Below are 25,516 nucleotides of genomic sequence, written 5' to 3'. Positions count from 1 at the left end.
CTAAACTTAAGAAGTTACTTGATGAGCCTCACAGAAGAACGTATAGAGGATCCAAAGTGTATAACCCGAGCAGTAGTTAACTTGTACAGGGAAGGAGAAATAGCCCCTAGAGTGGCGGTGCCAGCCATGATGTACGTAATATCATGGCCGTATATTGATGTCTTACATGGAGTCTGGTCAACTGCGGGCTTCCAACGTTCCTTGTCATGAGCACACCACCTCCTCAAATCTCTTTCTCACTTCAAAGCATCGGCCACGTCGACCACTCGTCAGATACCTTCTGTTCCAAAGCCAACTGATGATGATCCGCAGGATCCTGTTCCTTCCGAGGAGCGCTATTTGGCTCTGACACCTCTCCGAGCTCACTACCTGAAGAAATCACTAATACAACTTCAATTCCGCAAAGAATTAATCTTATAACAAACGCACCTGATGATGGTGGCTCCACCCTTGCATACCTTGGGACCCCGTTTACGCCGCCCCCAATGGGTGCTCAGCCCCTTGATTTACCCTTCTTGAAGTATATGTTCCGCCAATTTGTTTTAACATTCCCCCTCCTCGCAGCTGCAGATAAAAGTTTCTATCCAAATAAACTACAAGTATTTGTTGCTTCCGCTCTTGCGAAGAACATATCCCCCACCTCATTACTTGAGGATGAAAACGAACCCAAGGCTGCTCGCCTCAAACTGCTTGACAGTATGGAACGGAACTTTGCCCTATTTTTCAGCGCTGGTACAAAGCTAGCAGAGAAAGAAGAGGTCGTTCGGCTCAACCAACATGATCTTGATCGCCTCGAGCAACTCGCTAAGAAGCGGCAGGCACAGTTAGCCAAACATCGCGACGTATTCGAAGTAAATATTGTATGTGTGAGGAATATCACAGACAAGGGTCGAGTCCGCAGTCGGGTTCACGAGGTTTGCTGGCATATATCGATCATCAATCATCGATGTCCTCATCACCTCGTATAGGAATTCATCATCAGGACTCGGCTATCAGAAGATAGTGAGGTTTGCGTGTCTCGAAGGTATGGCGACTTCAAAACGCTTGCAGATGAGGTACGATTTGTGCACCTCAATCCTTGACACAGCCCATCACGTCTCCTGTGTAGTTGCGCAAATTTCATCCTGAAGAGATGGTACCTTCCCCGCCCGTCAAAGATCGTACGATCGTCAATGTTCCGCGTTCGACCTCTCCTCCAGAAATATCGCGGATGCAACGCACAACCCTCTCCGATTGCAGTGCCACGTTCTCGGATGGTTCATCTGATTCGCTCCCGCACTCTTCGTCTTCTCATCAGTCCTGGAATGGGAGATCTCCACCGCGGCTGTCCCGGGAAAAGAATAGGTTGACCCTTAGAGCTTATCTGCACTCTCTCATGAACAATAGGGTAATCGGGAGCTCTCCCGTGCTCAAATCTTTCTTACTCAGCGGACCTACTAGTTTGAGTCCTGAAGAGGTAGAAGATGCTCGGAGAAGGGAAGACGCAGATAGAATTCGTGAAAATGGGAGGAAACGGTTTGCGCACGAAATTGCTGCTCGTGTCGATGGTTTAAGAGATGCAGTGAAGAGCGTCAAGGGTGATATCATGGGGAAAGGTCTGTCAACTTCAGGGGTTGCTTATCACCAATCTCACACATTCATAGATGGACTCAGTCATATCTTCACCATAATTAAGGTGACTCCCGACATAAACCAATTACCTCCTAATTATCGGGCCGTGACAGAATGGGGCAGAATAACGTGCATATACGTTCTTTTCAATAATCAGATAACTAATCGTTTTGGTAGGCTAGCCTCGACGATCTTCCAAATGTTCGTTGCGTCTGATACTGCGTCGGAAACATTCGCAAGCATGAAACGTTTACATGGGTTGATGCCTTACTTTTTGCTAAGGACAGCGCTCAAGATAAGCAGTCCAGTTGCCATGATACGCAGTAAGGTGCATATACCCTCTCATGACTGATGTATTGATGAAGGCTAGGCGTGGTGGACATCTTTCTGGCGACTCCGTTCGGTGGAAGAAGTCTCCTTCAACGGTAGTCCAGAATTTAACCGGTCAACCAGCCTGTTAATGCTTTACCAGAATGTTCTCTAGCTCTCTTACGGAAGAGGTCACAATTATCGAAGAAGATATCGAGGCTGTAAAAGCCAAAGTTGATGACCCTGTCATGTGTGAGAAGCTCCGCCTATTTGTCAACGCCCCGCGCGACATCCAGGATACGTATCGAACGGATGCAAAGAACGGGAAAGTCCCCGTACTTGTTGTCGTTCTGCGATCTGGAGAAGAACCCAGGTTAAATCGTGACCAATTACGCAGAGTGCACCGGGCGCATCTTGCACACGCGGCATATCTGAGGGAGCGGGAAAACCTTGTGGACTCAGACGATGACGATGGGCCAACCAACGAGGAGGCATGGCTGTTTGAGGATCTAAAGATGCTCGTGCAGCTTTATTCCCGGTTGAGAGATCGGGAACAGTTGATTGCACTAATATTCGAGGTCGGCCTCCTTGACAAACTGTCAGTATCTCCACTGACGCACTCCCAGGGTGTTACCGCTGAGTTGTTGAAGGATATCATCTCCATTTTTTATGCGCCATTAGCTCAAGTATACCGGGCTGCCAATATTGGAAATTCTGTATCAGATCTGCAGAATTTCATCACCGATTTAATTAGGGTCGTCGAGGCTACGGAAGAAAGTAAGCTCTTCGCGCCGATTCTTAACGGAGAAAGCCTAACCATCGAGCGATTAGTGAGCGAAGAGGATCCCCAGGCCACCGTGCAAACCTTTATTGATCTCGTCGGCCGGCATGAGCAAGCATTTTACTCTTTCGTGCACAAGGTACATGCAAACGGGAAGGGCTTGTTTGAAAACCTGATGCAATGGATTGAAAAATTCCTTACTGTCGTCCGGGAAGGTCTGGGATCACCGGTGTCGCTTGAATGGCTACTTCCCCACGGTGGGCAAGAGCGCACGAATATGGTGAACGAGATAGACGAGGTAGCTCGGTACCATTACAAGCTGAAGATCGCACACGAAGAAAAAGTGCGCAGGCGTTTCACGCGGGCTCAGGGACATAATGACGCGGACGCCGAAGATGAAGCCACGCAGGCCCTGGTGCACAGCGTGGTAGGCGAAATTAATTTCGGGGAACTGGTTCAAAGTGATGCTCTTGATCTTGCCGCGGAGGAAACGGATGATGAAAGCGATGAGTCTTCTAGTGAGTACGAAACAGAAAGTTCGGGGAGCTACGAAGATGCCGAGAGCGAGGAGAGCGAGGAGGAAGGGCCAACTCCAACTCGGTCCCGAGTGCAAACAGCTAGGCCATCTCCGCATGTGTCGTCCCCGCAACGCCCGCTGACGCCTCCACCTGTGCAACAACCTCCCCCTTCTACCCGCCAGCGATCCATCTCATTACGGAGCACGAAATCTGCCAATTTCCCCCATCAGTCGAATTGGAAAGATGTCCCTCCTGTCCCGCCATTACCGCCATCACTTCGTCGTGCGGACAAACCGTTACCCCCACCTCCCCCCACCCTAACTGCACGTTCCGCGGAAAACCTTCAGCGTACACTAGATCACCCACCGCGTAGATCGAAGGGATCCACAGACATGCTCAGACCTCCTGATCTGGTTTACATTCCACAGCTGTTGCCATTATTTGTGGAAGTGGTCAGCTTCTCCTCTTCAAACTCGACTTCATACTTGTTACTCACTGCTTCTTTGTAGATGCGACCGAACCTACGTAGGACGGAGACATGATAAGGTCAAGTTGGATCAGCAAGCTGTTGTATTTATAGGAATTCTGCGCAGCTTGATATTCTACTATGTTTTGACAGATTTTGTTGTTTCTGCAAGCCCCATCTGCTGTGGTAGATCTGGTATCCCAAATTGCTCAGTTTGTGCAGATGTTTGTGCAGACCACGTCTTGTCCTTACTAGCATACAAGCGCTCCGGTCCCCTTCGGACGGTTGTGCCTTGATTTATAATAACAGCCGCCTGTACACTACGTCTCTTCCTCTCCTTGAAGTCCTTCTCAAAAAAGCGCTTAAATGTCTCTACGACCTTGACAGTGCAGTGTACAGCTGTCCGTGCGCGAACAAATCGGTGCGCAAGTTGAGTACTGCTTTCTGTAACGTTAGGCTTGGATTTCTGTTGAACGTTGTCGCATAAGCCGGACGCAACGGAGACTACTTTCGATTGACGGTCCAGTTTGAACCCGCTGGATTAAAAGTGAAGGTAATGCGGGGCAGGCAGTGTCTGTCGTGTCTGGAAACTCTCCCGACGACGATGATTGTAGGCAACACTTCCACCATCAATGGATTGCATATCCTAGGAATAAACGGCTGCAGTGGATAGATGGATAGAGAGGGATGTAGATCGACACAGTAAAGCTTCAAACCGGTTTCTTCCTCTATGGCAGTAGTAATGACCTGCGCATTGATAAAATAGACACCGTCCTCAGGCGGTGCGTTCTTGCCGCCGATGGAGACGGGCAGATTCCACAGAAAGCGGCACAAACCCATCCATCTTCCAGAATCTCTTCTTGGATTCGAACACGTAAGGTGTAGCATTTTGAATGCCAACAACGCCATGAAAAGAGCACGCAGAAGCCATTGGGGTGCGAAAGGAGAATGCGGAGATCGAAATGAAAGGGAGCCTCAAGAAGTTGTTTGAGCTCAAGTGGCGCGCACATGGCAGTCACACCAAATTATTTCGAAATCGCCGCGTCCTTACATTATGTAGAATAGACTAGAATGAGCGGCTAGCTCTTGGACGGGCAGCACGGTCTGTTCGCAGGGATTGACGTTGGACAACGCGATAGCCTGAAAACGATGATGAAGCGTAGAGTATGAGTCGAAAATCACCTACCTTGATCAAGAAAAGGAAACGAGTCGTCTTTGAGTCTGCGTTCGTGAACGTGAACGTCAGGTCAAATTCTGCCATTGCGTCGTGCACCTGCTTGGTTCCGCAGAGGGCGAGGCTCTTGGAGTCTATGAACGGTTGGCATTGAAATCAAAGTGGTTGGGATCGGCGTCGATTTGGTGTGTGAACAACTGTGCAGCAGTAGACAGGTCCCCAGTTATACATGCATTGCGGGATACCGCGTTCATAACGAGGATCTGCATGAAGTATGTTCGCGTTGTACGATAAGAGTCAAAGCGACTGTGGATAACTCGAGACCAGACATGAAAAGACTCGTTGATTTTGGCGATGCTCGTACAGTACAATGTGGTTCTGATTATAGCGGTTCTGCAGCAGATATGTACAACACTAGTATACGAGAACACATCAGAACATGGCATATCCAGCCATACATTCTGAAACGGCTTACCATTATTCCCGCGAATGAACGCGTCCCCATATCGATTCGTAACTACCCCATTCACATGTTCCTCAGTCTGCTCCAGCGCAATGTTCATATATCCATCTAGACATGAAAGTACGCCTACGCACATAAGCTTGGTTCTAGATTGATGCGAGGCAAAGGAAAGGATACCTCGATAATCAACACCTGATGTGAGACGCACGATGACCTTTTTCCCGACCACGCCTTTCAAGAAATCTGTTGGTGTGCCTGTTGATGCTGATGGTGGGGGTGGGGGTGTGTATGCGTCGATATCTGGCGGTGGAGGTGTTGACTCGTCCATGATGAAAGTCGAGTCCAAGTGTCGAAGTCAAAGATTTGTACTTGTTTGGTTTTCGCACCCAGATGCGGTGTCAGAAGAAAATCGGATATTGATGCGCAGCACGGTCGACAACGACGTTCTCGCATGGGACTTCGGCCCCATTCAGACGCTGGGAGAGACACAATGATTACATGCCTAGATATGCCGATCATGGTTTGGTGCCTCGGAGGACACGAATGTACGGAAGGAGACAAGAACGAGACAATTGCCTATTTTTCACAAGTCACCGAACTCCTGATCGAATTCTTTCTGCGAGACGGCCCCCTTCCGCAGTTTTTTGGCTAATCGTTCTTCTCGTGCCAGTTCGTCCCAGTCGTCCTCTCCGCCACTCTCTTCTGGTTTGGCTCTGCCTGTTTGGAGGGTGCCTTTTAAGTCACCACTAACAACATTTTGACTTTTAAGCCATTGCTTTTTTCTCGCTTTTTGTGTCCGGCGCTTGTCTTTGTCATTTTTATCATCAGCTTGCTGACTCCATGCAACATTACGTTTGCGCTTGGCAGCTCGAGTCTCGGAGTCGTGCTTCACCGCAGCTTTCTTCGAATTTTCTTCAACTCGCTTGGCTTCCTGTGCCTTGTCCGCATAACAGTATGAATCCCACTTCATTCATCATAGCAATCAGTACGTGTGATATCTGGGAACTATTGAACATACATCAAGTTCTGCGCCTTCCCATTGTGACTTATCACGATCTTTCAGTTCGGGCATTCGTGGCAGACGCAGCAGACCGAAGCTTTTTGCGACGCCTATTAAGTCCAGGTCTTTGATTCGGAAGATGTAGGAGGCCTCATGCTTGGAGTATGCACGAACAAAGGAGACAAACGCCTTTACAGCCTGTCAAACTGTGAGAATGGCCACGTATATCAGATTGGAAAAGGCAGCTACCTTGTCATGCAGCGCGCGATCTGTCATGACAGTTTGTCTGATTTGGGACATGAAGGTACTGACGACACCATCCTCTGTCGAGGGGCAATCCGTGTCCGGTGCTTTGCTTCCATCGGCTAGTATGTATGGGTGCTGCCTGATTGGTATTTTTCGAACAGACAAGAAATCTATTGACGCGGCCGTCAGTTCAAAGATGTAATGTGAGTGCGTATGAAAACAGACCAATATACTCAATTTCTCTTCCTACTAAAAATGCATATGCCTTCCCACTCCTTCCAGCTCTAGCTGTCCGGCCGCAACGATGAGAAAAGGCTTTTGAGTCAGATGGAGGGTCGAACTGAATGACAACATCCACATGAGGAATGTCAAGTCCTCGGGCAGCAACGTCCGTAGCAAGAAGCACTGAAGGGGAAGAGGACGATGACAGAGTTGAAGAAAAGGCTGAGAGGGCACGAGTACGGGCTGCGGGAGGGAGGTGTCCATGGAGAGAATGGAGTTGGACATTGGATGGTAAGAGCGTTGGTAAAATCTAAATCCCATTTGGAATTCAGGAGCAAAGGGTTGATATGAGAACGCTCACGCGATAAAAATAATCAACACATGCGCAAGTCGCAAAGTACACAATGAAATGTGGTGCGTGATGAGATAAGGACTCCTGCTTGATTATACGTGTCAGTTGAACCAACTTTTCGGACGGGAGACAGCTAATGTAGGAATTTTGAAGTCTGGGAGAGAGGAATAGGTAAGAAATGTTACATAGCACATAGCACATACACCTTACCCTGCAGGTATCCGCCTTTCCTCGATGATTTGACTTTCTTGCAAGGTTCCCGAACTCGTTCCCTTTGTTCTCTTTGATTGAACTTTGACAACGATGCGAGCAGGGTTTCGTAAGCCAACGCGAACCAATTCAGAAAGAGCATCAGCATCTGTCATCGTCGCACTGAAAAGACCAGTTCTCCTTTGTTTCGGAATATGAGTGATGATGCGAGTCAGAGCAGCTTGGAAACCTAGGTCCAGCAAACTTTGCGTCTTCAGCAAATAAGCTCTTACTCCTGTAAACGGGAGAGGCTCACCGGTCTGCTTCATCTAACACCAACACTTCCAACTCCTTGACGCTAACAACAGTTTTCCCTTTTCCTATAAGAAATTCTTCCATGCGTCCAGGTGTCCCGATGATGATATTAGCACCAGTAGAGAGAAAGCGCTGTATATCCTGAGCTGGGGAAGATTTATCTGATGAAACAAGCAGAAGGGGTGGGGGAAATCCTGCTCCTGAGTATTCAGTGTCTGTTGGGGGTGGCGGTGATCCTTCTCCATTCTCACACTCCTTCAATGTGCTATTGTCTGGTTGGGCATTCAGGAAGAGAGAGAATACGGAATGAATCTGAGTTGCAAGCTCTCTTTCGAAGGAGGACCAGGATTAGACGTTGAGTAATATAAGAGTTCCTCAGAAACTCACCTTGTAGGACTGATAACCAGTGCACCGACCTCGTTTCTTCTAAGTCTAGTATCCCTTCTGATAAGACGTTCGAGGATAGGGATGACAAACGCTAGCGTCTTGCCAGAACCTGTCACAGCCTCGACTACGACGTCTTTATGCTGCATAAACAGCGGTATTGTGGAAGCTTGAACAGGTGTCATTTGGGTATGCCCCATCGATTGTATAACGTCCAGACTAGAAAACTTTGATCTCACTGCTTGAAGTTTAAATGACGGTGAACTCACACCCATGGTGTTAATGGTGTTGGAAGTGACGACCATAAGCCAGCAAATGCAGCAGATTGTGACATGCTTGAGCAAGACTTTCAGAAGTGGACTAGCGATCTTTGAGCCAATGGCTGTAAATCCGTTCAATTTACTACAGTTGCGGATGAGTTGTGATCATGACATTGGGGATGGGCAACGCCTCTAAGAAAAGTGTGACATTATGTAATCAAAGTTACAGTAGTACAAGTGGCAAACAATGGCAAAATGTGTACGCCGCCGCCGGGAGGGTAATACTAGCGATAAATCAAAGCTATCAAGATTGTTACCTTGCGAAGGGGACCCCGACGCGAGGACGCGGGGACCCCATGGATTCCGGAGACAAACGACTCCAAAACACTAAGTACGTATCGTACAATGCCAACGTACTATGGGAGGGATTACAGGGCGGGTGCGCAAATTCTGCTATACTATCGAGACGAGAAACTCGAGTGAGAAAAAGCCAACAGAATGGACAACAACAGCGTACCTAGCGAGACGAGAAACTCGAGTGAGAAAAGGCAGAGAGCCATTTCGGATTCGTCTCGCTAGACATAGACTGCTATCTCCACTAAAGGAGGTGGCGATGAGGATCGCGAACGGCAAGTTCGTCATGCCGAAATGCACAGGGCAAAAGCCGCAGGGGCAAAAGGCAAGGCCCAAGACGAAGAGACACGGGAAGACCCGAAGGGAGAAATGGGTCTGCTGTAGAACAGACTCGTCCAATTACCCTTGTGTAACCCAGATTAAACTCGATAAATCAAAGCTATCAAGATTGTTACCTTGCGAAGCAAGGTCATGTTGGATGGCACATAATCTGTCAGTCACCTGACGTGAACATCATGCAGTGCAATAATCGAAAATGATAGATCTTCGTAAATATGGATACACAATAGATACACAACGATACATAAACTGATACAGATATACCGAAACCGATACAGTGAAGCTCAGAGCTCCGTCTCGATGACACAATACAAATACAGAAACAGAACATCATCATATCAGACATTTGAACCACTTGCCTCACCTGCTTTCTCAGTTCTCTTATGCGGTGGCTCTTCTTCAGTACCTTCGCCCTCCGTAGGTTCGGGCAAATGATGTTTACCTGGGATACTGGCAGTAGGATGAAGGATGATCACTTTCTCCATTTTTGCTTGGAAGCTGTCGTATCCTGAAAAATGCCAGTGATGAATCGACAAATAAATCTCCACCAAAGCTCCTTCTAACGCGTGGTTGATCTCCAATGGCTGAATGGCTTTGCCGTCTTGGAACACTGGAAGAGGAACGGCCTCATGAGTATACTTGATGTGAATGAAATCATCCTCATGATCAGGTGCGATGGGCCATTTGTCAGTGACTTCATCCATCAACGGAGCATTAGGAACACGCCGGCCATGAGGAGAATCGGGAATTCGAACATTCTACACAAATACATCAGCATTATTTTCAACGCAGTACAATCACTCACCCTAGGCTCAAATATGTTCGCCACCACATGGAGCATCTCGCCCGTCATGTCACGAATCACCATATTTCTGTGATCGCCTGTTGTCCCTGCTGCCTTCTGCATAGTCTCAAGATTATGGATGACAGTGTCAAAGTCATGAGCCAAGATCTTGTCAGTCGGACGGACAAGATGGAGCTGGTATTTGGCTTTCTCAAGGGCGCCTTTCTTGAGATAATCGCCACTGGTGCCACACTTGAGATTGAAAGGTGATACTCTTCCGGTCACCACTCCGATGAAAGGGGTTTGCTCATCGCGGTCCACAATAATCAGACCATTAGCAGAATGCTGCCAAGAGATTTGCTTGCACAATGTATTAGAGGCCATGAAATTAGATTGAGAAGCAGCATGATCATGATAAGCTTGAGCATCGAACGACATGATTAAGAACACAAATGAAGGAAATAGGAGCCATCCAGCGAAGTATACAGATGGACTTTAAATTTTTGATCATCCGACTCATGACAGTACACCGCCCAGACATCAATCTGTCTAGACACAATATCATCCATATACTCATCATTGTACATATGCTTATCTCTGAAATCAATAGTTGTAGGTTACCAGGCACTTTTCTTATAGGTGATGTAACTCGTATTTTTATCTAGTACCATGTTTTGAATATATCCCAGTTTTCAGGCAATCTTGCGGTTCTCTGCACCTTCATGTGTACCGCAATTGCACCTGTATATCTGGAGCTCCAGTCATTGAGCATATAGTAGATATTTCAGATCTGGTGCATCGTCTCACAGAACCTGATCAGCTTATCGGTGAGCCATCATACATCGAACGAACATTCATTTATTTGCATTTCCAGCATTAGTATCAGCCCTAGCTCGTCGAGGAGTAATCCTGCTTTACGTCGATGATTACCTTGCGGAGCAAGGTCATGTCGGATGGCAGATAATCTGTCAGTCACCTGACATGAACATCATGCTGTGCAATAATCGAAAATGATAGAACTGCGTCAATATGAATACACAAAACTACTTCATAAAGTATCCAATTAGCTACTCAGAACTTGGTCTCGATGAAATACAGTCAAACTCTGAGCTCGATCTCGATGTCATGATACAATTTTAAATTAGTGATGTTCTGGCCCGGCTTAGGCTTGGCTTGGGGGGGGGGTTTAGGTTCGCTAGATTTCAAGCCTGAGCCGTGAGCCCAAGCCGGCCCAAAGCTGGGGCTTAGGCCCATGCAAGCCGCGGCCGTGTAATCAATGTCCGAGCTCCACCATGCTGTTCCCAAAACCATGAACACCATGCGCAAACGCCCAGCACACGTCAGCAACTGCTGATGTGGCTCAGACGAATACAGACGATGGACGAGAGCAGGAGAAGGGAAGAAGACAAGGAGGAGAACAAGAACAAGAGAGAGGATATGGACGATCGGTAGCACTTGAGTGCTTTGATTCTGCTTGCCCGGAAGAGTAAGCGCTGAATACTATAACTCGGATACCTGAAGTGCAGTGTTGAAGAGGGATGTATTTCGAACGGTCGATGAACCACTTGCCAACTTTGGATCTAATTGTAGGTTGGGCACCTAGACCACAGACCAACCAAAATTTCGTAACATGTCGACCTTGAAATGTCTCGAGGGCCAGGCAGACGATGATATTGTGTTCCATTTGAGATCAATGGATCTCTTTCGGTCGCCATTTCGTGCATATGTAGTTGAAGTTGGGAGTCAAACTTCAAAGAGTGTCACGCAATGAAGCACCTCCCAGTTATGTTCGAGTGCAAGAGCAATCACATGGTGCCCGGATCTGGAATACAAAACATTTCAGCAGATGCAAAAATCACGGGATGATATAGTGAGGATGGTAGAGCGCGTGAAGCCGCATTGGTCTATTTGCCATTGGATTTGTTGAACTTTCGTACATTTTGCATGCTGTTGTGATGTTTTAATCGGCTTATCGAACATGCTCAAAAGGCAATATTAGGACCAAGCTGAAGATGACATTGAATATGCTAAAGGCCAACCTATTAATTGGCTGAAAAAAAATGACTTATCGCAGTGAAAACGAAAAACAAGCAGACTTAGGACTACCGTCACACAGATTTTGGGGTCCGAAAATGACGAGTGTTGGAAGAGGTCAACAAGGCTGATTCCCATGAATTAAAAATTCTCCAGAGCAAGGTCATAAGTTCGCACAGCAAACCCCTAGTGATAACATAGCAGACACTCTCGCGGGTCTATTTGATGAACGAGAACACCTATGAATACGGTCACAGAAGCTATGGTACATGGACTCAAATAATGTTATCTAACTTTTTCTTCGTTTCTCTTTCAAGCTCTTCGATTCTTGCATCTTCTTCTCTTAAATATTCCGAAGGATGATGAATAAATAGTTCATTCTCGAATTCCCGCAACAAGTGTATCGTCTGTCTACCTCGACTCCGAGAAAGTGCCACATATGCGTTGAAAGGTGATAGACTGAAGCATGTCGTTTTGCCGATATCTACGAGGATGTGATCAATAGTCTGCCCCTGAGATTTGTAGTCTGTGAATGCATAAGCGGGTACGAGAGGTAGTTGTCAACGAGTTACACGAGTAGTAGGATGCGTTCCAATGGAGAATTTGACTTCAACGGGTGACAAAGGAATCTGACGAGGTTTGAGACCAGGCAGAGGTGGAAGTTCACAAAAGTTGAGCTCGATGATGACAAGTATAGGTGGATAACGCAGTTGGACTTGTCGATTTTGAGATTTAGCTGAGGTCAAAGAAGGTTCTCTACCATCCAATGTTATCTCCACAATTCTTCCCCTCGATCCATTCGACAAATTAGCAGACATTGCTAAATTCTGAGTAACCATAACTTGCATCCCTATAGCCAATCGTAAAATTGTAGGTACTTGCTCTGTGTCTTTCAGTGACAGTTTGGCAGTGTCAAGTCGTTGGACCATGTTCAGACAGGTCCCATGGGTAGAATCCTCCGCAGGACATATGTACAGGGTTTTGTTGGTGAACAAGCAGTGCTTCACGACCGCACGGTTGTTCCATTGTGTTTGTACACTGTTGCATGGTGTGATGAGAATGGCTTCATTCCATGGAGGGACGGCGAAGTTTGGAACATCACACTCGTCGTTCGAAAGAACAAGACGATGTATGATAGCCAGGTCATCAGCAGTGCAGGCTCCTTCTCTGGAGTGCTGCAATATGTTGTGCCAGACAGCATCTATAATGCGCATTTGCTGATCCAGTATAACGACAGTGTCAAATTGAAGATAGATATTCTTTCCCAATTGGCACTTTGTTGTAGGAGGGTTAGGATAATACAACGAGTGTGTCAGACTGCCGACAGGAGGAAATTGGTGGAAGTCTACGACGATGATGACGCCCAATCCTCCGAATGGAAGAGTACTTGATGCGTGTGGCATGCCAGCCGCTTCGCGGAACGCGCCTGTCACTTGCGATAGAAGGCTCAGGAAATCAGTCGTAAGCATACTGCCTTCATCAACTACCAACAAGACTTTATCCAGCATATTCTTCTCTCGCCGTCTCATGGCCTCCACATTTGGATGATAAATCCATGAGTCTGACGTTGGCAAGCCTTTCACATTTGCCGGTATGGTGGCCCACGAATGCAAGGTAGAACCTCCGATTTGAGATGCAGCGACTCCAGACAATGCAGTTTTGGCCAACCGATGTGAACAACCTCTGGTCGCGAACATTTCAGTAATAGCTTGCAACAATTTGGTTTTCCCTGTTCCGCCTTGGCCGTGGATTTGCATCAGCAATTGAGAAGGCTGTCATCCACACAAAATTTCATCTAATTCAGAGCTTTCGCCTTAATGACATCCTGAAGATCAGTGTAACACTCACCCAGATACTTGTAGACAATGCGAAAAGCTAGGCTCTGTTTTTCCTTGAGATAATCAGGAATAGCTGAATGAGGTGGTGACGACGACTGAATCGTCATAACAGATGAATCATTGTGTCCACGAAAACTGCCAGCATGCTGAAGAAGTGCGACACCACCTTCATCCGCTCGAACATCCATAGCGGAAAGGTCCTGTGTGTGAGGTTCATTATGGATAATGTTATCCCACTGAAGATAATTCACCCATTGTTGATCCGTGGCAACATTGGCTAATTCGTTGACCGCCAGGTTTTCTTCAGCATTTCGCTCAAAGAAGCGATACTCCTCCGCTATATTCATCGCCACATCGGCATATACCCTTTCTCGAGAACCAAATGTGCCATTAGCAGCACGCACGATGTCTTCATCTGTGATTGATTCCTCAGTAACGGAATTGATGTTACTTTCTTCTTCATCAGTGTGAAAATCTTCATCAAATCGTGGTCGATCCGCCAAAGCGCGCGGGATGCTTGGTGATGTGGTTTCATGTTCTTTAGCCTTGTCAGAGCACTCATGGAGATACTGAAGATTATTGACAATGTTGCGAATGGAGAATGATGTAGAGGTCATGAAAGTCTCGTAAGCATGGATGAAACTTTTGTCTGCCTCTTTTAACTGCATAATATTCCTCCAAGGTTTAAGAAGGGTGAGAATCGAAGCACAATAGAAAGAACGACTCGCAGGATCATCAGCACAAGGAAACCATGGACCTGGAATGTGCGGAATGGTTTTGTGATTGTCTTGGCGAAGAGTGCGAACATGTCCTGCATGACTGATCCCTTCCTTATAAGAGAGATGAATACTTGCATCGCTCCTCTTTGGTACAAGATCGGAGTTTGATGAGTGCGTACAAAGATCATAAGTGTTCAAGAAATATTCGAGATAATTGAAACCTTCTAGTTCAGTAGGATGGTCGATGTATTCATGAATTTGATCTTGCAGTCGTATCGAGCCTTCATGCATTTCTAGAACAGCATATTCGTTCTAGAGACAGTGCCAGATTAGGTTGGTGTAACTTCATGATGAACATCCTGACGTCACTTGCCTGTGGTGAACAATCACTGACATCAACGGTTCCACTTTCTGCAGTACGCTGTATGACATGTGATCTAGTATCAGATGGAGTGTATGTATTAATAACAGATTACTAAAGAAGTTGGCAACTCACCGGCTCTCACACAACTGCGGATAAGTCTTCTTGAGAAGTGAAGTGACAGAACTCCAATGTATAGTCTCGAAGTGATGAGACACATATCGATCACCCCGTCCAACAAGATAGGATACAACTTCCGGAGCACTGAACTCCTGCTCCCGACTGAGAGAATTCGCGCAGCATTGAATAAGACGACGGTTGAGTAGCTGGACATCTGAATTATGGGCCTCATTCTGCTTATGATAAGCGATTGTTTTAGCCAGTAACGCAGAGGCATTGGCAGAATGTCATTGACGTTTGGCGGCATATGTCAAGATATACCAACTGATATGCTTTGTGTCCCCACCATTCGTGATGAGCTTACAATCATGATTAGCGTGAATGGCTAGTAATAGCCATGGGTTCCAGTTATTCATGAACAGATACAGTCGCCGAGGTCCCCATTCACCATTGATATTGATCCAGGATTCTTCAGCAACAGGAAAAGGTGCTCGACGTTTGCAAAACAATCAACCTCACCATGACTTGAGACAACCTGGGCCGCATTTGTGAATTTGAACGGCACGAACCAATTGCTTTTCCACTCGTTGCCGTTGTGATGAAAATGAAGGCAACCGAGGATCTGGTGGGCGAGAATACGATACAGCTCTTTCACGTGGCACAATAGCCAATGTTTGCTCTGTTATGTTGTTGTGATTGGCTCGAATATTGGAAGCGATGTATTCAGCCACTCGGATTCGAAATGCATCTGATTGAAGTAGCTCTTTCATTTTGGCACACGAAGGAGCGCCTGTTTGAAGCGAAGTCAAAAGATTGTGCGACACAGACAAAAATATAAAGACCTTGCAACCAAACAATAAGATGTAAATGAAGGGTGCCTCGGCCTTGAGCTTCGACAGTGCCTATGTAGCTTTCCACGGTCCCAAAGATGCCATTCTTGTGACTAATATGCCCATTGCTCGCTATTGTGATGCCTAACATTTCTTCGAGAATGACGCGAATCGTATAGTGGAAGAATTGTGCCGCTGCATATGGATCGACCGCAATATTGATAGCACGATGCGCCGAATCAGGACCTCCATCGACATCAAAAGCATCCATGTTGATCTCTTCACCCAGAAGCACTTGTGCAATAGGATCATGGGTATCACTGGGATTTATGGTGATCCACAATGACGGAGGGTTCTTTATCATCGTCATACCCCAGATTAAAGCACGTATCTTAGTTCGAGACTCATCGGTTTCGATCACCTTGGTCCGAACGGCATTGACGTGTTGTTTGAGAGATCGAACTATAGGATTGGAATGCATCTGATGATTGGATTCTTCAACACTAGCTGACAGCAAATCTTGCGAAGTCAAAGATCGAAAAGCCTGTTCGTTCGCATGAAAGGCCTTCTTTTCCACTTGAAGAACAGCTGTGCGACACACTTGACGTTTTTGTATGACGCCAAAGACTTGAAACATGAAATGGATGTCTTTCCTAAACCTTTTGTCCGCATATCTCATGGTCCATTTCGCTTGGTTCTCATACGAGATAGAATGAGGGCGGTCAATCTCAAAACCTCCCATGCCATATGGAAAAAGGCAAGGAAACGCTCCAAGAAGATGATTCAGGTGTGCAAAGTCTCTACTCGTACGATCGCCAGTGGCATTACGACGGGCATATTCATTCACGAATTCCGACCCATATTTCACTGCGTATACTTTGTGGCCACAAGCTGAAGTATTGGCGAGAGCATGAGCCAGTACTTCATTGTTGGGTAAATCCTGTACCTCTGAATCAACGACACCATGAGCTTGAAGAGGAAAGACATTAGAGTTCACTGATGACACAGACCGGCGTTGAGCAAGAGAGAAGCTATTCAACATGAATACTGACTCGTTGGGGAACTTTCTAGATCATCGTCGACTATATCTTGTATGCTGACATGAGTGTCGAAATACGAAGTGACTGTGAAATGACTATGAAGACAAGAACAAAGTGAATGTGAGCAAACAAACCTTCTGCATCCTCATCTTCAACAACATATCCTTCTCTTTCTTGCTCCAGTAAATCAACCTCGGCCGAAAACTTGATGATGGACAATAATTCGGAAGGAACACCATTTTCAGGCAGACGCTGAAGTATTTCGTCGGAAATGACAATGCCTTGGTAAAGATGATTGTGCTGTTTTAAAAATGACAAAGCAGCTCACACACGCAGTCGATTGACAAAAAGGATGGATGGTAGACAACGAGCAGGTAGATTGTTTGGGCCTATGATACTGACTCCGATGGTAGCTGACAGGATGTCAGGTGATCGAGGAAACAAATTGCCTTCGATCATGGCACAAATGTCTTGAGTATTGAGACGGTAGGTCGAGACATTGCCATGCATGCCGGTGTTCAGAGCTGATGTATCCCAGTTTTTGGCTCCCTTTTTTTGAGGGTACAATTTGATAACGAAAGCTGCCAGGAAATGAAGACCTATAAGAAGGCGTTCTGGCAAAGTGAGAATGCCCAGTTCTGGTGGAACCTCTCCAACCCAAAGACCATTAGCCAACGCATGAGACGGCACTTGATTGTGGTGCAAATCATGCATGCACGCCGAACAAACATGACCACTGGGAACGCCATTGGGATTGATCAAGGCAGGCATATACAATAACATGGATTTAAAAGTCTCTTGAGCGGGATGGCGACATTGTATTGAAGGCACAAGAAGATGAAGGTTGGAAAGATTGGCGATGTCGACAAGTTCAGTTTCCGAAGAGAAGTACTCGCCAGCACAAACAACGCAGGTGACTTTGTGAAGTGGTACGTTTCCTGTGCGATCAATGAAATTGGCTAGACATTTCTCTTTCACCATTTCATCGACATCCTGAAGAAACGAATCATATGCTGAGTCAAGAGGAGGGGTGGGAACAGTCAATCGTGCACGTTTGATGTGTTCTGTCTTCTGATTGGCATGATGTTTGGAGTGTCTCTTGTTTGCTTGACAAGTACCACGCTCCCATGAAGCGCCTCTCAACAGCCACCCATGCTGCCCATTCTTCTAAGGACGCAGCTTGGAGCCATCGAAGGCTGACGTTTTTCAAAGTACAACGTATACTTTCCATCCATGGTCACATTGAACCCGGGCACTCCGCTGAAGGTGCGACGAAGGTGGCGTCGTGTCACTGTGCATTCGTACAGGTCCTGCTGTTTCACCCAATAGCTCATGTCGAGGTCGTCCAGTGTGGGGGACCTTTCCACCCCGTCTCGCACTGGAATGGGCACAAGGAACGGCCGGTAGCAGCCTGCTCCATAGAATACACCCTTGATTATCTGTTTAAACCGCTCGTGGCGTTTCTAGGTTAGCATCATCTAGCAAATGCCCATATCCTTGCTCACCGGTTTGCGACATCGTATCTCAGGCGGGATGAATTTAACATCATTACCTTTTTCATCAAGTCAGTCCTTCCCTCGAATTTTGATGTTTGAGAGGAAACTCACGGTTGCGCGCACCAACACCTTCAAAGTTCAGCGACATCACCTCTACACGATGTGGACATTTCGGATTGATGCACACCGTATTCAACCGCCATTCGATGTCGATGTTGTGGAACACGTTGGTTACAGAATCTTCTGCATTCCAATCGATGGATGCCCGGAGGTGTCTCTCTTCGACATGGTGCCAGTATGTAGGACACAGATTGCCACAGGACCTCCCAAGCCAGGCTGTTCCTGTCTCCACTTCAAACTCATCATTCAGTTCACCGGCACATCCCAATTTTTTATTTTGTGGTACTAAATCTCCAGTGTGGCCTTGAATCGCCAACCGACCTTCAAACCATCGGGGATAAAAGTAACACACTCCACCAGTGGTCATGAACAGCATATCCGCAGTCGTTGGGGCATTAAGAATGATATGTAGGACAGACTCCCCTTCATGTGATGCAGACAGCGTAATAAATCGCTCATGACATGCATATCTGCAAAATCTGCCGATGCTAGGTGCCAGAGCTGGATGGGGTACACTCGAGATGGGTGTAAATCCCAACATGTCCTCCACTGCTCCGTGTAAGGCGGCAAATGCTCGGTATGGGACAATGATGTTGAGATCCCTTCTGATGTAGTCCTCGTCGTGTTCCACCATGGCCCGTACAGTGGAACCAGTTATCACACCCTCAGCGTCCTTCAGGGCTGAGAGGAAAGTCGACAAACAATGCCTTGCGAATGGTTCCAACAGCCGTGTCAATCTTCTCCGAACCACCTCATGGCCCAACACTCTCATGCACCGACAAGTACGGCTCATTGCGACTATATCCGATATCCTGAGGCTGTCCAAAATGGTTGTAGTCACATCGTGGTTCTGAAATACTACAGTGCGGATGAGTATCAGTGACAATTCAACAGACCCCTAACCTTGCATCCTCCGAGGGGCTCCTGGTAGACTGTTGGTTGACAGTGGGTTTACAATTCAGTGACACAGATTTTTGATGTCCAACGAGGCCTGTAATGACACTGAGCGACATAAGATATTTTTTGAACAGGAATGGCAAAAAGTAGTTCTAAGCACGATGACAGAGCGGCTAGATCCTGCGTTGGTCTATTTGGCATTTGTCGTCCTGGGTCGAAAATTTGCGTGACCCGATTCCCACGAATATGGCGAGTTTGTGCGGAGACCAGACAAATATCACTCGAAAGGGTAGTATTTTGATCATGAAACAGGTGCAGGTGGATGGTGAAAATGTTATTGTAGTGAACGCATACCGATCACAAAGTAAGGACCTTTGTAAAGCCAAAGACGCTATACATAAGGATCAAAAGACCAAAAGTCAGACGCCGAAAAATAAACTCGAAGTGATCCCTCCGTCGCGACTACGGGGCTTGTAAGACCACGGTCAGGTCTATAGAAAACAAACCGCGCACGGTCAGCGCGCCTTTTCAGGCCTGAGAAGCTAGGAAGGGATCACAGAGTAAGAAAAGGATTCATCACACACTGACATCTTATATATCTTTGCTAAGTGCTCGATCCGCTCAGCGCGCAGCCTGAACCTGATTCACATCCGATAAACATGGCAGTAGTTTTAAAAAAGAAGCACGAGAAGGGCCCGACACGACTTATTTCATCTTGGGATTTGGAGGAATGGCAAAAAGTTGTTCTGTGGAGTGCGAGGCTGCGAGCTCGGAAGTCGTGTTTGTGTCAAACTGTCAAAAGCACAAGGCAATCGGGTACTTGTAGAACGAGATACTGCATGTTGCATTGGTCTATTTTGCCTTGACGGCATTTTTCGTCCTAGGACGAAAAGTTGTGTAACCCGTTTCCCACGAATTAAAAATTCTCCGGAGCAAGGTCATAAGTTCGCACAGTGAACCCCTAGTAAGTACCTATAAAATGCTGTATTGTCAATTATAACAAGAAACTTCAATAGCCACAGTCAAAAAGGAAAGGTCACTCATCATCATGCTCATCCTCACATCTGGGCATCCCCTGAGCATCATTGCCGTCTGACTGCTCCATCGACTCCTGCGTGTCGTTTTTGGGGTGCATTTCACCTCGTACATAGCGCCCAACTGCATCCATTAACACCTTAATTCTCTTTGCCTTTCCTGATGGTGTGTTTTTTGCAGCAGGGACATCCTTGTCGAACTGTCGATGCCACCGGATCTGCAGGTTAATTTCGTCGATGCGGAGCTTCTCGACTTCCGCAAGGGTCAAACGAGGCACTACTGCAGTGAGCTTAGCCTTGGCAGCATTCCGCCGTCCCTTCCTCTGCACATCCAGCTGCTTATTCTTCCTCACCCGCTCCTTATCATAGTTGGCCTGCGCAACCCGCCGTTTTCGCTCGTCACCTCGTGTATCAACAGTGTGAGCCTTCTTGAGCAACCTCTTTCGAGCCCCAGGCTTATTGACATGCTGCCAAAAACTTCGCATCATGAAAGTCACGAGACTACTACTAATAGCACATGTATATTCCCCAAATTTCAGCTCAGCAGTCGATGCAGGTGACTAGCTAGGTTACTTTACACAAAGTCTACAAGAACTGTAGCACTATCTGAGTCCGTTCTAACGTACAACAGCTAATACTACAACTAACTTGAAACAGAGGTGTTCACGCTTAATCATGTCACGGTAGAAACATGATTCACTCAGTGACGCCCATACAATCAATGTTGACTAACTCAACCTCGTGTAGTATGTCCCATTGCTTGGGTCGAATGTACAGGTGATGGCACCGGCATTTTGTGAATTTCTTATCAAGACTCTTGAGACCTATCACGACCGACCTGCACCGGACTTATGTGATCGAACATGGCGAAGGGAATGATTGATGATCCAAGCACATGACGATGACACTTGGGGTGCGGGATCTCGGCTGGAATGTGGTCACAGTGATATGAAGCTCGCTGGTTGGCCCTACACAGCTTACGCAGCCAAATCCTCACTTACCTCAGGCCAATCATAAATTGTCGCAATCCTGAAAATTAAGAACACTGCCTCAAGTGTCCTGGTAGGCCGACGGCCCCCAGCTCTGTGATACACCAGGAGCTATAGGCATGTGAAAACTATGCTCAAGCGGCTTGGCCATCTACATACGCACGTAGTACAAGTCCCTGAGATCCTATCATCAACAGCATGATGGAATTCCGAACTCCAAAATATTTGATGGGTGGTATATTGAGTTACCACCAACATGCGCCCCATCATATAATCCAGAACTTAAGTTCCCAGCTAACAGGGTGCACGTAGTAGAGTCTGGGTAGATGGTTGGCATACTTCATGAATGTCTGCACGGAAATGGCTGTGGCATGGGACTCAGAGGTATGGGCGGCATGGGAATGGGCGGGTTCTAAGTAAGGGCTTGAGCTGACTTCGAGCCTTACCTGTGACACGTGGGGTACATTAATTTCTATCTGCCGTCGGTCGTCACCTCATTTATGCTGATTTATTATACTTTGCTTTGTCGCACACCATAACGCCCCCTAACCATCATGCACTTCATGTATTTATATTCCACATTATTAGTTACTTACTTGCATGGAATTGAACACCACTCAGTTACGTCTTCTGATGTTGTGCGAATGACATACTACTAAACGAAGTTATGGGTGGTAGAGTCTGATATAAAATACAAAAAACAGGTCATCTTGGAACATGGAGGGACAGTCCAACTTGAAGGTAAACTGGCAAACTTATAGCTTACTAACGCTTTGCTGAGGTGGAACCGCGTAACTGAGAGACCCAGGCAACAAGGTCTCGCCTTCCTGTTGCCCCCCGTGCAGCAACCACCATCCTTGCCATTCTTCTATGGTATTCAGTGTGACCCTCACCAGAAGGTGGAAATGTATCTGGATTGATGAGCAGCATCCCAGGACAATTCGCAGGTGTTGTGGCAGGTATAGAAAGACTTGGAGATGATGGGGTGCGGTTCCTGCGTATCTGACTGCCGCTGATCTTCTGGCGTGAAACTGACATATGATCTGGAATGGATTGCATGGGCAGTTGCAAGATCAAGTCCCACTGCCCAGAGGCTATGTCGGACAAGAATGGAGAATTTGCTAGTAGTAATGTCAGCTGTTTTCATGTGCTAGTGAATTGCAGTAATACAATCAACATACCTAGCATCTGAAAGGAAGTAGAACCCACAATACCAACATCCACAGAGTTGGGATCACAGTCAGCCATGTGCCGACCATGTGGCATCAATAAGACTACTTCTCCTCCAGTGATTACCTGCTCCATGCTTGCACCTGACTCTCCACGCTCAACTTGCTGGCCCCTGGCGTTAAGCCCAAGGCCATTGAGTGAGTCCAAAGGCCTACTCCCATAGAACTTTGTAGGTGTGTGTCGGAAATTCCTAATTTTGGTTGGCATATCTTAAAATAGCGTGCAAGGTCCCAATTTGTCAGTGGCATTGCGGTCCAGTTGCAAGGGATCCCGAAAATTATGGAAGCTGCTTGCAAGCGATACAGATATTCTTCCAAGACGGTCCCAAGACCATTCCAATGCAAGGTCACGATTTTGAAAACAACTAAAAACACCCCTCATTGGAAGGTCATTGCAAGTCACATGATATCATTCCAAGCGTTTCGAGAACTTGTAAGGACTGTCTGATTCTTTTAAGGTAGCGATTTGAATTTAAAAATTGTACAAATTGCTAAATACCGATTTTCTGATATTTCGTACCTTCTACCAGGGCATTGCACCAGGTCAAAACCACATTGATCGCGGTCAGGACTTGAGGAGTCTGCTTTCTCTGTTTGCCGTTGATCATGGTCAGGACTTGAGGAGTCTGCTTTCTCTGTTTGCCGTGGATCGCGGTCAGGACTTGAGGAGTCTGCTTTCTCTGTTTGTCGTGGATCGCGGTCAGGACTTGAGGAGTCTGCTTTCTCTGTTTGCCGTGGATCGCGGTCAGGACTTGAGGAGTCTGCTTTCTCTGTTTGCCGTCAGTAAAAGCTTGCAAATCCTGCAGAAGAATCAGTACAATAAATGTGAATAGATAGACAAGCTGACCTCAAATAGACCGACACGAGACAAGGCATTCACGGCGAGAGTGATATGCACCGTTTCAGCATCAAGTACATAAACGGAATCGATACCGGCTATTGATAGGACTCCCCGGTCATCCTGGTGCCGTTTGTTCGAAAAAACGGGAGTGGCAGTGGCATAGGATGCAGATGAGAGACATCTGACGGTAAACAGTCGCTCCTTGTTTTGTCGATGGGTCAATGAGGCAAGCTATCAATATGCATAATGTCAGTACTAATAATAAGTTTGGCTGAAGAGTTCAACAATTCAAACGCACCTCGATGTCAGGTTCAGACATCATGCTGATTGTTGGGAGTTCAGAGAGCGTCAGATTCACACTGGCCCAAGTGCCGCCACTGAGGAGTTCGAAGAGAAGGTTCAGCGTGTATGATAATCGATGGCCAGGGTGTTGCTACCACTGAGGAGTTTTATTAAATTGAAGAGAAGCTAGAGAGATTCTGAAGATGGAATTCTAAGACAAACGAGAGATGATTGTGGTTGAAGCGAAGTGTTGCAAGCCTAAGCGAAGACAAACTTCAACATTTGTTTGGCCTTGTATTAATATATCCATTAATGGAAGTTCGTTGAAATCACGTCAAGTCATTTGAAGTCCATACGCGGTTGACAAAAGCATGTATTTCAATAGAAAGTCTGTACTAATGCAAGCTAATTTCAATGATAGAGCAGCGAGGACGCCTCATTTGCCCTTCCGGCCTGACCGCCTTACAACAACATCTTCACCCTCCGCAGCTGTCTTGCCTTTGCGCCGTGCCTTCGGTACCGCGCGTGCTTTAGTTGGAGCAGGAAGCTCAGATTCAGCAGGATCCTTGTGCCTGAGATTGAGCTCTTCCATTGCAGTGGAGATGGATTCTGAACTTCGAGCCATATTGACGACAGGAGGAGCTGTTACTACAGGGGGAGCTGCAACAGGGGGAGCTGCAACAGCTGGAGGGGGAGCCGAAATTGAGGGAGCTGAAGTATAGTGAGACGCAGGTAGTAGCTCATTGACTTGGACACTACCGCTAGTAGTATTATCATTAGCGTGCTGTGGCGGGATTGGTGGTGTCCCATTATCAACAACTGGTTCTGCTAATTCGTCTTCTATTGCGCGATCGAAGTCTTCTTCCCATGTGTGACCCAGTCCGTCATCATTGAGAGTAGTAGAGGGGGGAACATAAGACGAAGTTCCTGAGAAAAGAGCATCATTGAAGAATGCGATGACCTGGTGCGCCCAGGCACCTCCAGTCAGTAAACGCTGACGGTAGAAGTTGTGGTATTCGCGGTACGGAATCTTCGTAGTGTCACCAATTTCAGTGAGTTCTGCATCACCAGAGAGTAGGAATATTGCCTTGTATGAGAATAAGTCGTGACTCTAACAACCACACAACTGATTTGGACTCACCACGACAGCAGCAGCAGCAATCATACCTGGCGTTATAGCTCGCAATTTCCAGATCTTGGCTTTTGTCCTAGAAGATGCAGCGCCTGTAGGTGCCAATGACGACTTGCCGAAGAGCGATACTTTCAAGACCTATAATCATATACGAGTGTGTTAGCCCATATTGAAGTATTGAGCAAAAAGAGATGTACCTGCACGAGCTTTGCAGTTTTCAACAACTGATGCGGTACTGGATTATCAGGTCTAGGAAAAAGCACAGGCGCGAACTTTGTGTACTCTCCATGGGGGCTCAGTAGAAGAGGGCGACAGTTAGGGTCTTCATTTCGTTTGTAGCCTCGTATGAAGATGCTCGCGTTGAGACCAAAGATTGCACTTGCGCATGACTTGACATCGGATGCCATTTCGGAACGAGCGTTGCTGACGCCCCTACCAAACTATTGCATTGATTGTCATTAAACAATTGGAATGTACCAATAGATAGGCATACCTGAGATCCGAAGTTTTGATAGCTCATCAATTCACGTTCTTCTTCAGGAATGAACTTGAAGAGCTCGGCCCTCACACCATCCTCCATCGAGACTCCTGTAAGCCAACGCTCCTTGCTATTGAGGTCGATGTCTGGACAGGTGCGAGCTGACAGCGGGAAAAGTTCGATGTTGATCCAAAGGCAGTGAGTTATCGAGTATTTCCTCCCAAGAGCTCGTATGGTGTCTTCCTTGGCCGCCATCGCAAGATCATTTGAAGTAAGGTTACGACGCTTGCGGCCTTTAGGTACTGCAGC

General features: G+C 46.8%; 7 protein-coding genes across 7 annotated transcripts; 1 reads left to right on the top strand and 6 right to left on the bottom strand.

Annotated features, from left to right (window-relative positions):
* Positions 1–185: 185 nt before the first annotated feature.
* F5147DRAFT_764712 (uncharacterized protein) lies at positions 186–3,940 on the top strand (the record flags this gene model as incomplete). The annotated part of the gene is made up of 10 exons (XM_041440726.1): positions 186–914; positions 969–1,055; positions 1,109–1,595; positions 1,644–1,740; positions 1,789–1,934; positions 1,982–2,036; positions 2,084–2,498; positions 2,547–2,697; positions 2,752–3,671; positions 3,839–3,940. Exons 1-10 carry the CDS (start codon positions 486–488, stop codon positions 3,938–3,940), a joined length of 2,889 nt encoding a protein of 962 aa, XP_041285563.1. The 5' UTR covers positions 186–485.
* Positions 3,941–5,241: 1,301 nt separating this feature from the next.
* Positions 5,242–5,650, bottom strand: F5147DRAFT_587673 (LSM-domain-containing protein; the record flags this gene model as incomplete). Its single annotated transcript, XM_041432020.1, has 3 exons — positions 5,242–5,273; positions 5,335–5,448; positions 5,500–5,650. The coding sequence occupies 3 exons, from the start codon at positions 5,648–5,650 to the stop codon at positions 5,242–5,244; spliced, it is 297 nt and encodes a 98-aa protein (XP_041285562.1).
* Positions 5,651–5,777: 127 nt separating this feature from the next.
* On the bottom strand, positions 5,778–8,536 carry F5147DRAFT_53633 (DEAD-domain-containing protein). The gene is made up of 9 exons (XM_041430159.1): positions 8,300–8,536; positions 8,034–8,249; positions 7,648–7,974; positions 7,353–7,595; positions 7,152–7,296; positions 6,794–7,100; positions 6,572–6,738; positions 6,341–6,520; positions 5,778–6,286 (listed from the first exon to the last, which is right to left on the bottom strand). Exons 1-9 carry the CDS (start codon positions 8,362–8,364, stop codon positions 5,906–5,908), a joined length of 2,031 nt encoding a protein of 676 aa, XP_041285561.1. The 5' UTR covers positions 8,365–8,536; the 3' UTR covers positions 5,778–5,905.
* A 785-nt stretch (positions 8,537–9,321) lies between these two features.
* On the bottom strand, positions 9,322–10,205 carry F5147DRAFT_780997 (uncharacterized protein; the record flags this gene model as incomplete). The annotated part of the gene is made up of 2 exons (XM_041442549.1): positions 9,322–9,741; positions 9,789–10,205. 2 exons carry the CDS (start codon positions 10,203–10,205, stop codon positions 9,322–9,324), a joined length of 837 nt encoding a protein of 278 aa, XP_041285560.1.
* A 655-nt stretch (positions 10,206–10,860) lies between these two features.
* F5147DRAFT_726899 (uncharacterized protein) lies at positions 10,861–11,139 on the bottom strand. Its single transcript, XM_041439216.1, has one exon. It carries the CDS (start codon positions 11,085–11,087, stop codon positions 10,866–10,868), a length of 222 nt encoding a protein of 73 aa, XP_041285559.1. The 5' UTR covers positions 11,088–11,139; the 3' UTR covers positions 10,861–10,865.
* A 9,099-nt stretch (positions 11,140–20,238) lies between these two features.
* On the bottom strand, positions 20,239–20,744 carry F5147DRAFT_789471 (uncharacterized protein; the record flags this gene model as incomplete). The annotated part of the gene is made up of 1 exon (XM_041443019.1): positions 20,239–20,744. The coding sequence occupies one exon, from the start codon at positions 20,742–20,744 to the stop codon at positions 20,259–20,261; it is 486 nt and encodes a 161-aa protein (XP_041285558.1). The 3' UTR covers positions 20,239–20,258.
* Positions 20,745–22,010: 1,266 nt separating this feature from the next.
* F5147DRAFT_780993 (uncharacterized protein) lies at positions 22,011–23,634 on the bottom strand (the record flags this gene model as incomplete). The annotated part of the gene is made up of 5 exons (XM_041442548.1): positions 22,011–22,366; positions 22,427–22,684; positions 22,995–23,274; positions 23,322–23,546; positions 23,614–23,634. The coding sequence occupies 5 exons, from the start codon at positions 23,632–23,634 to the stop codon at positions 22,011–22,013; spliced, it is 1,140 nt and encodes a 379-aa protein (XP_041285557.1).
* Between the last annotated feature and the right edge of the window lie 1,882 nt (positions 23,635–25,516).

This window comes from Suillus discolor (genome assembly GCF_016758755.1).
Source record: "Suillus discolor strain FC423 chromosome Unknown F5147scaffold_121, whole genome shotgun sequence".
Taxonomy (NCBI): Eukaryota; Fungi; Basidiomycota; class Agaricomycetes; order Boletales; family Suillaceae; genus Suillus; species Suillus discolor.
This window is presented reverse-complemented; position numbering and strand designations above follow the sequence as displayed.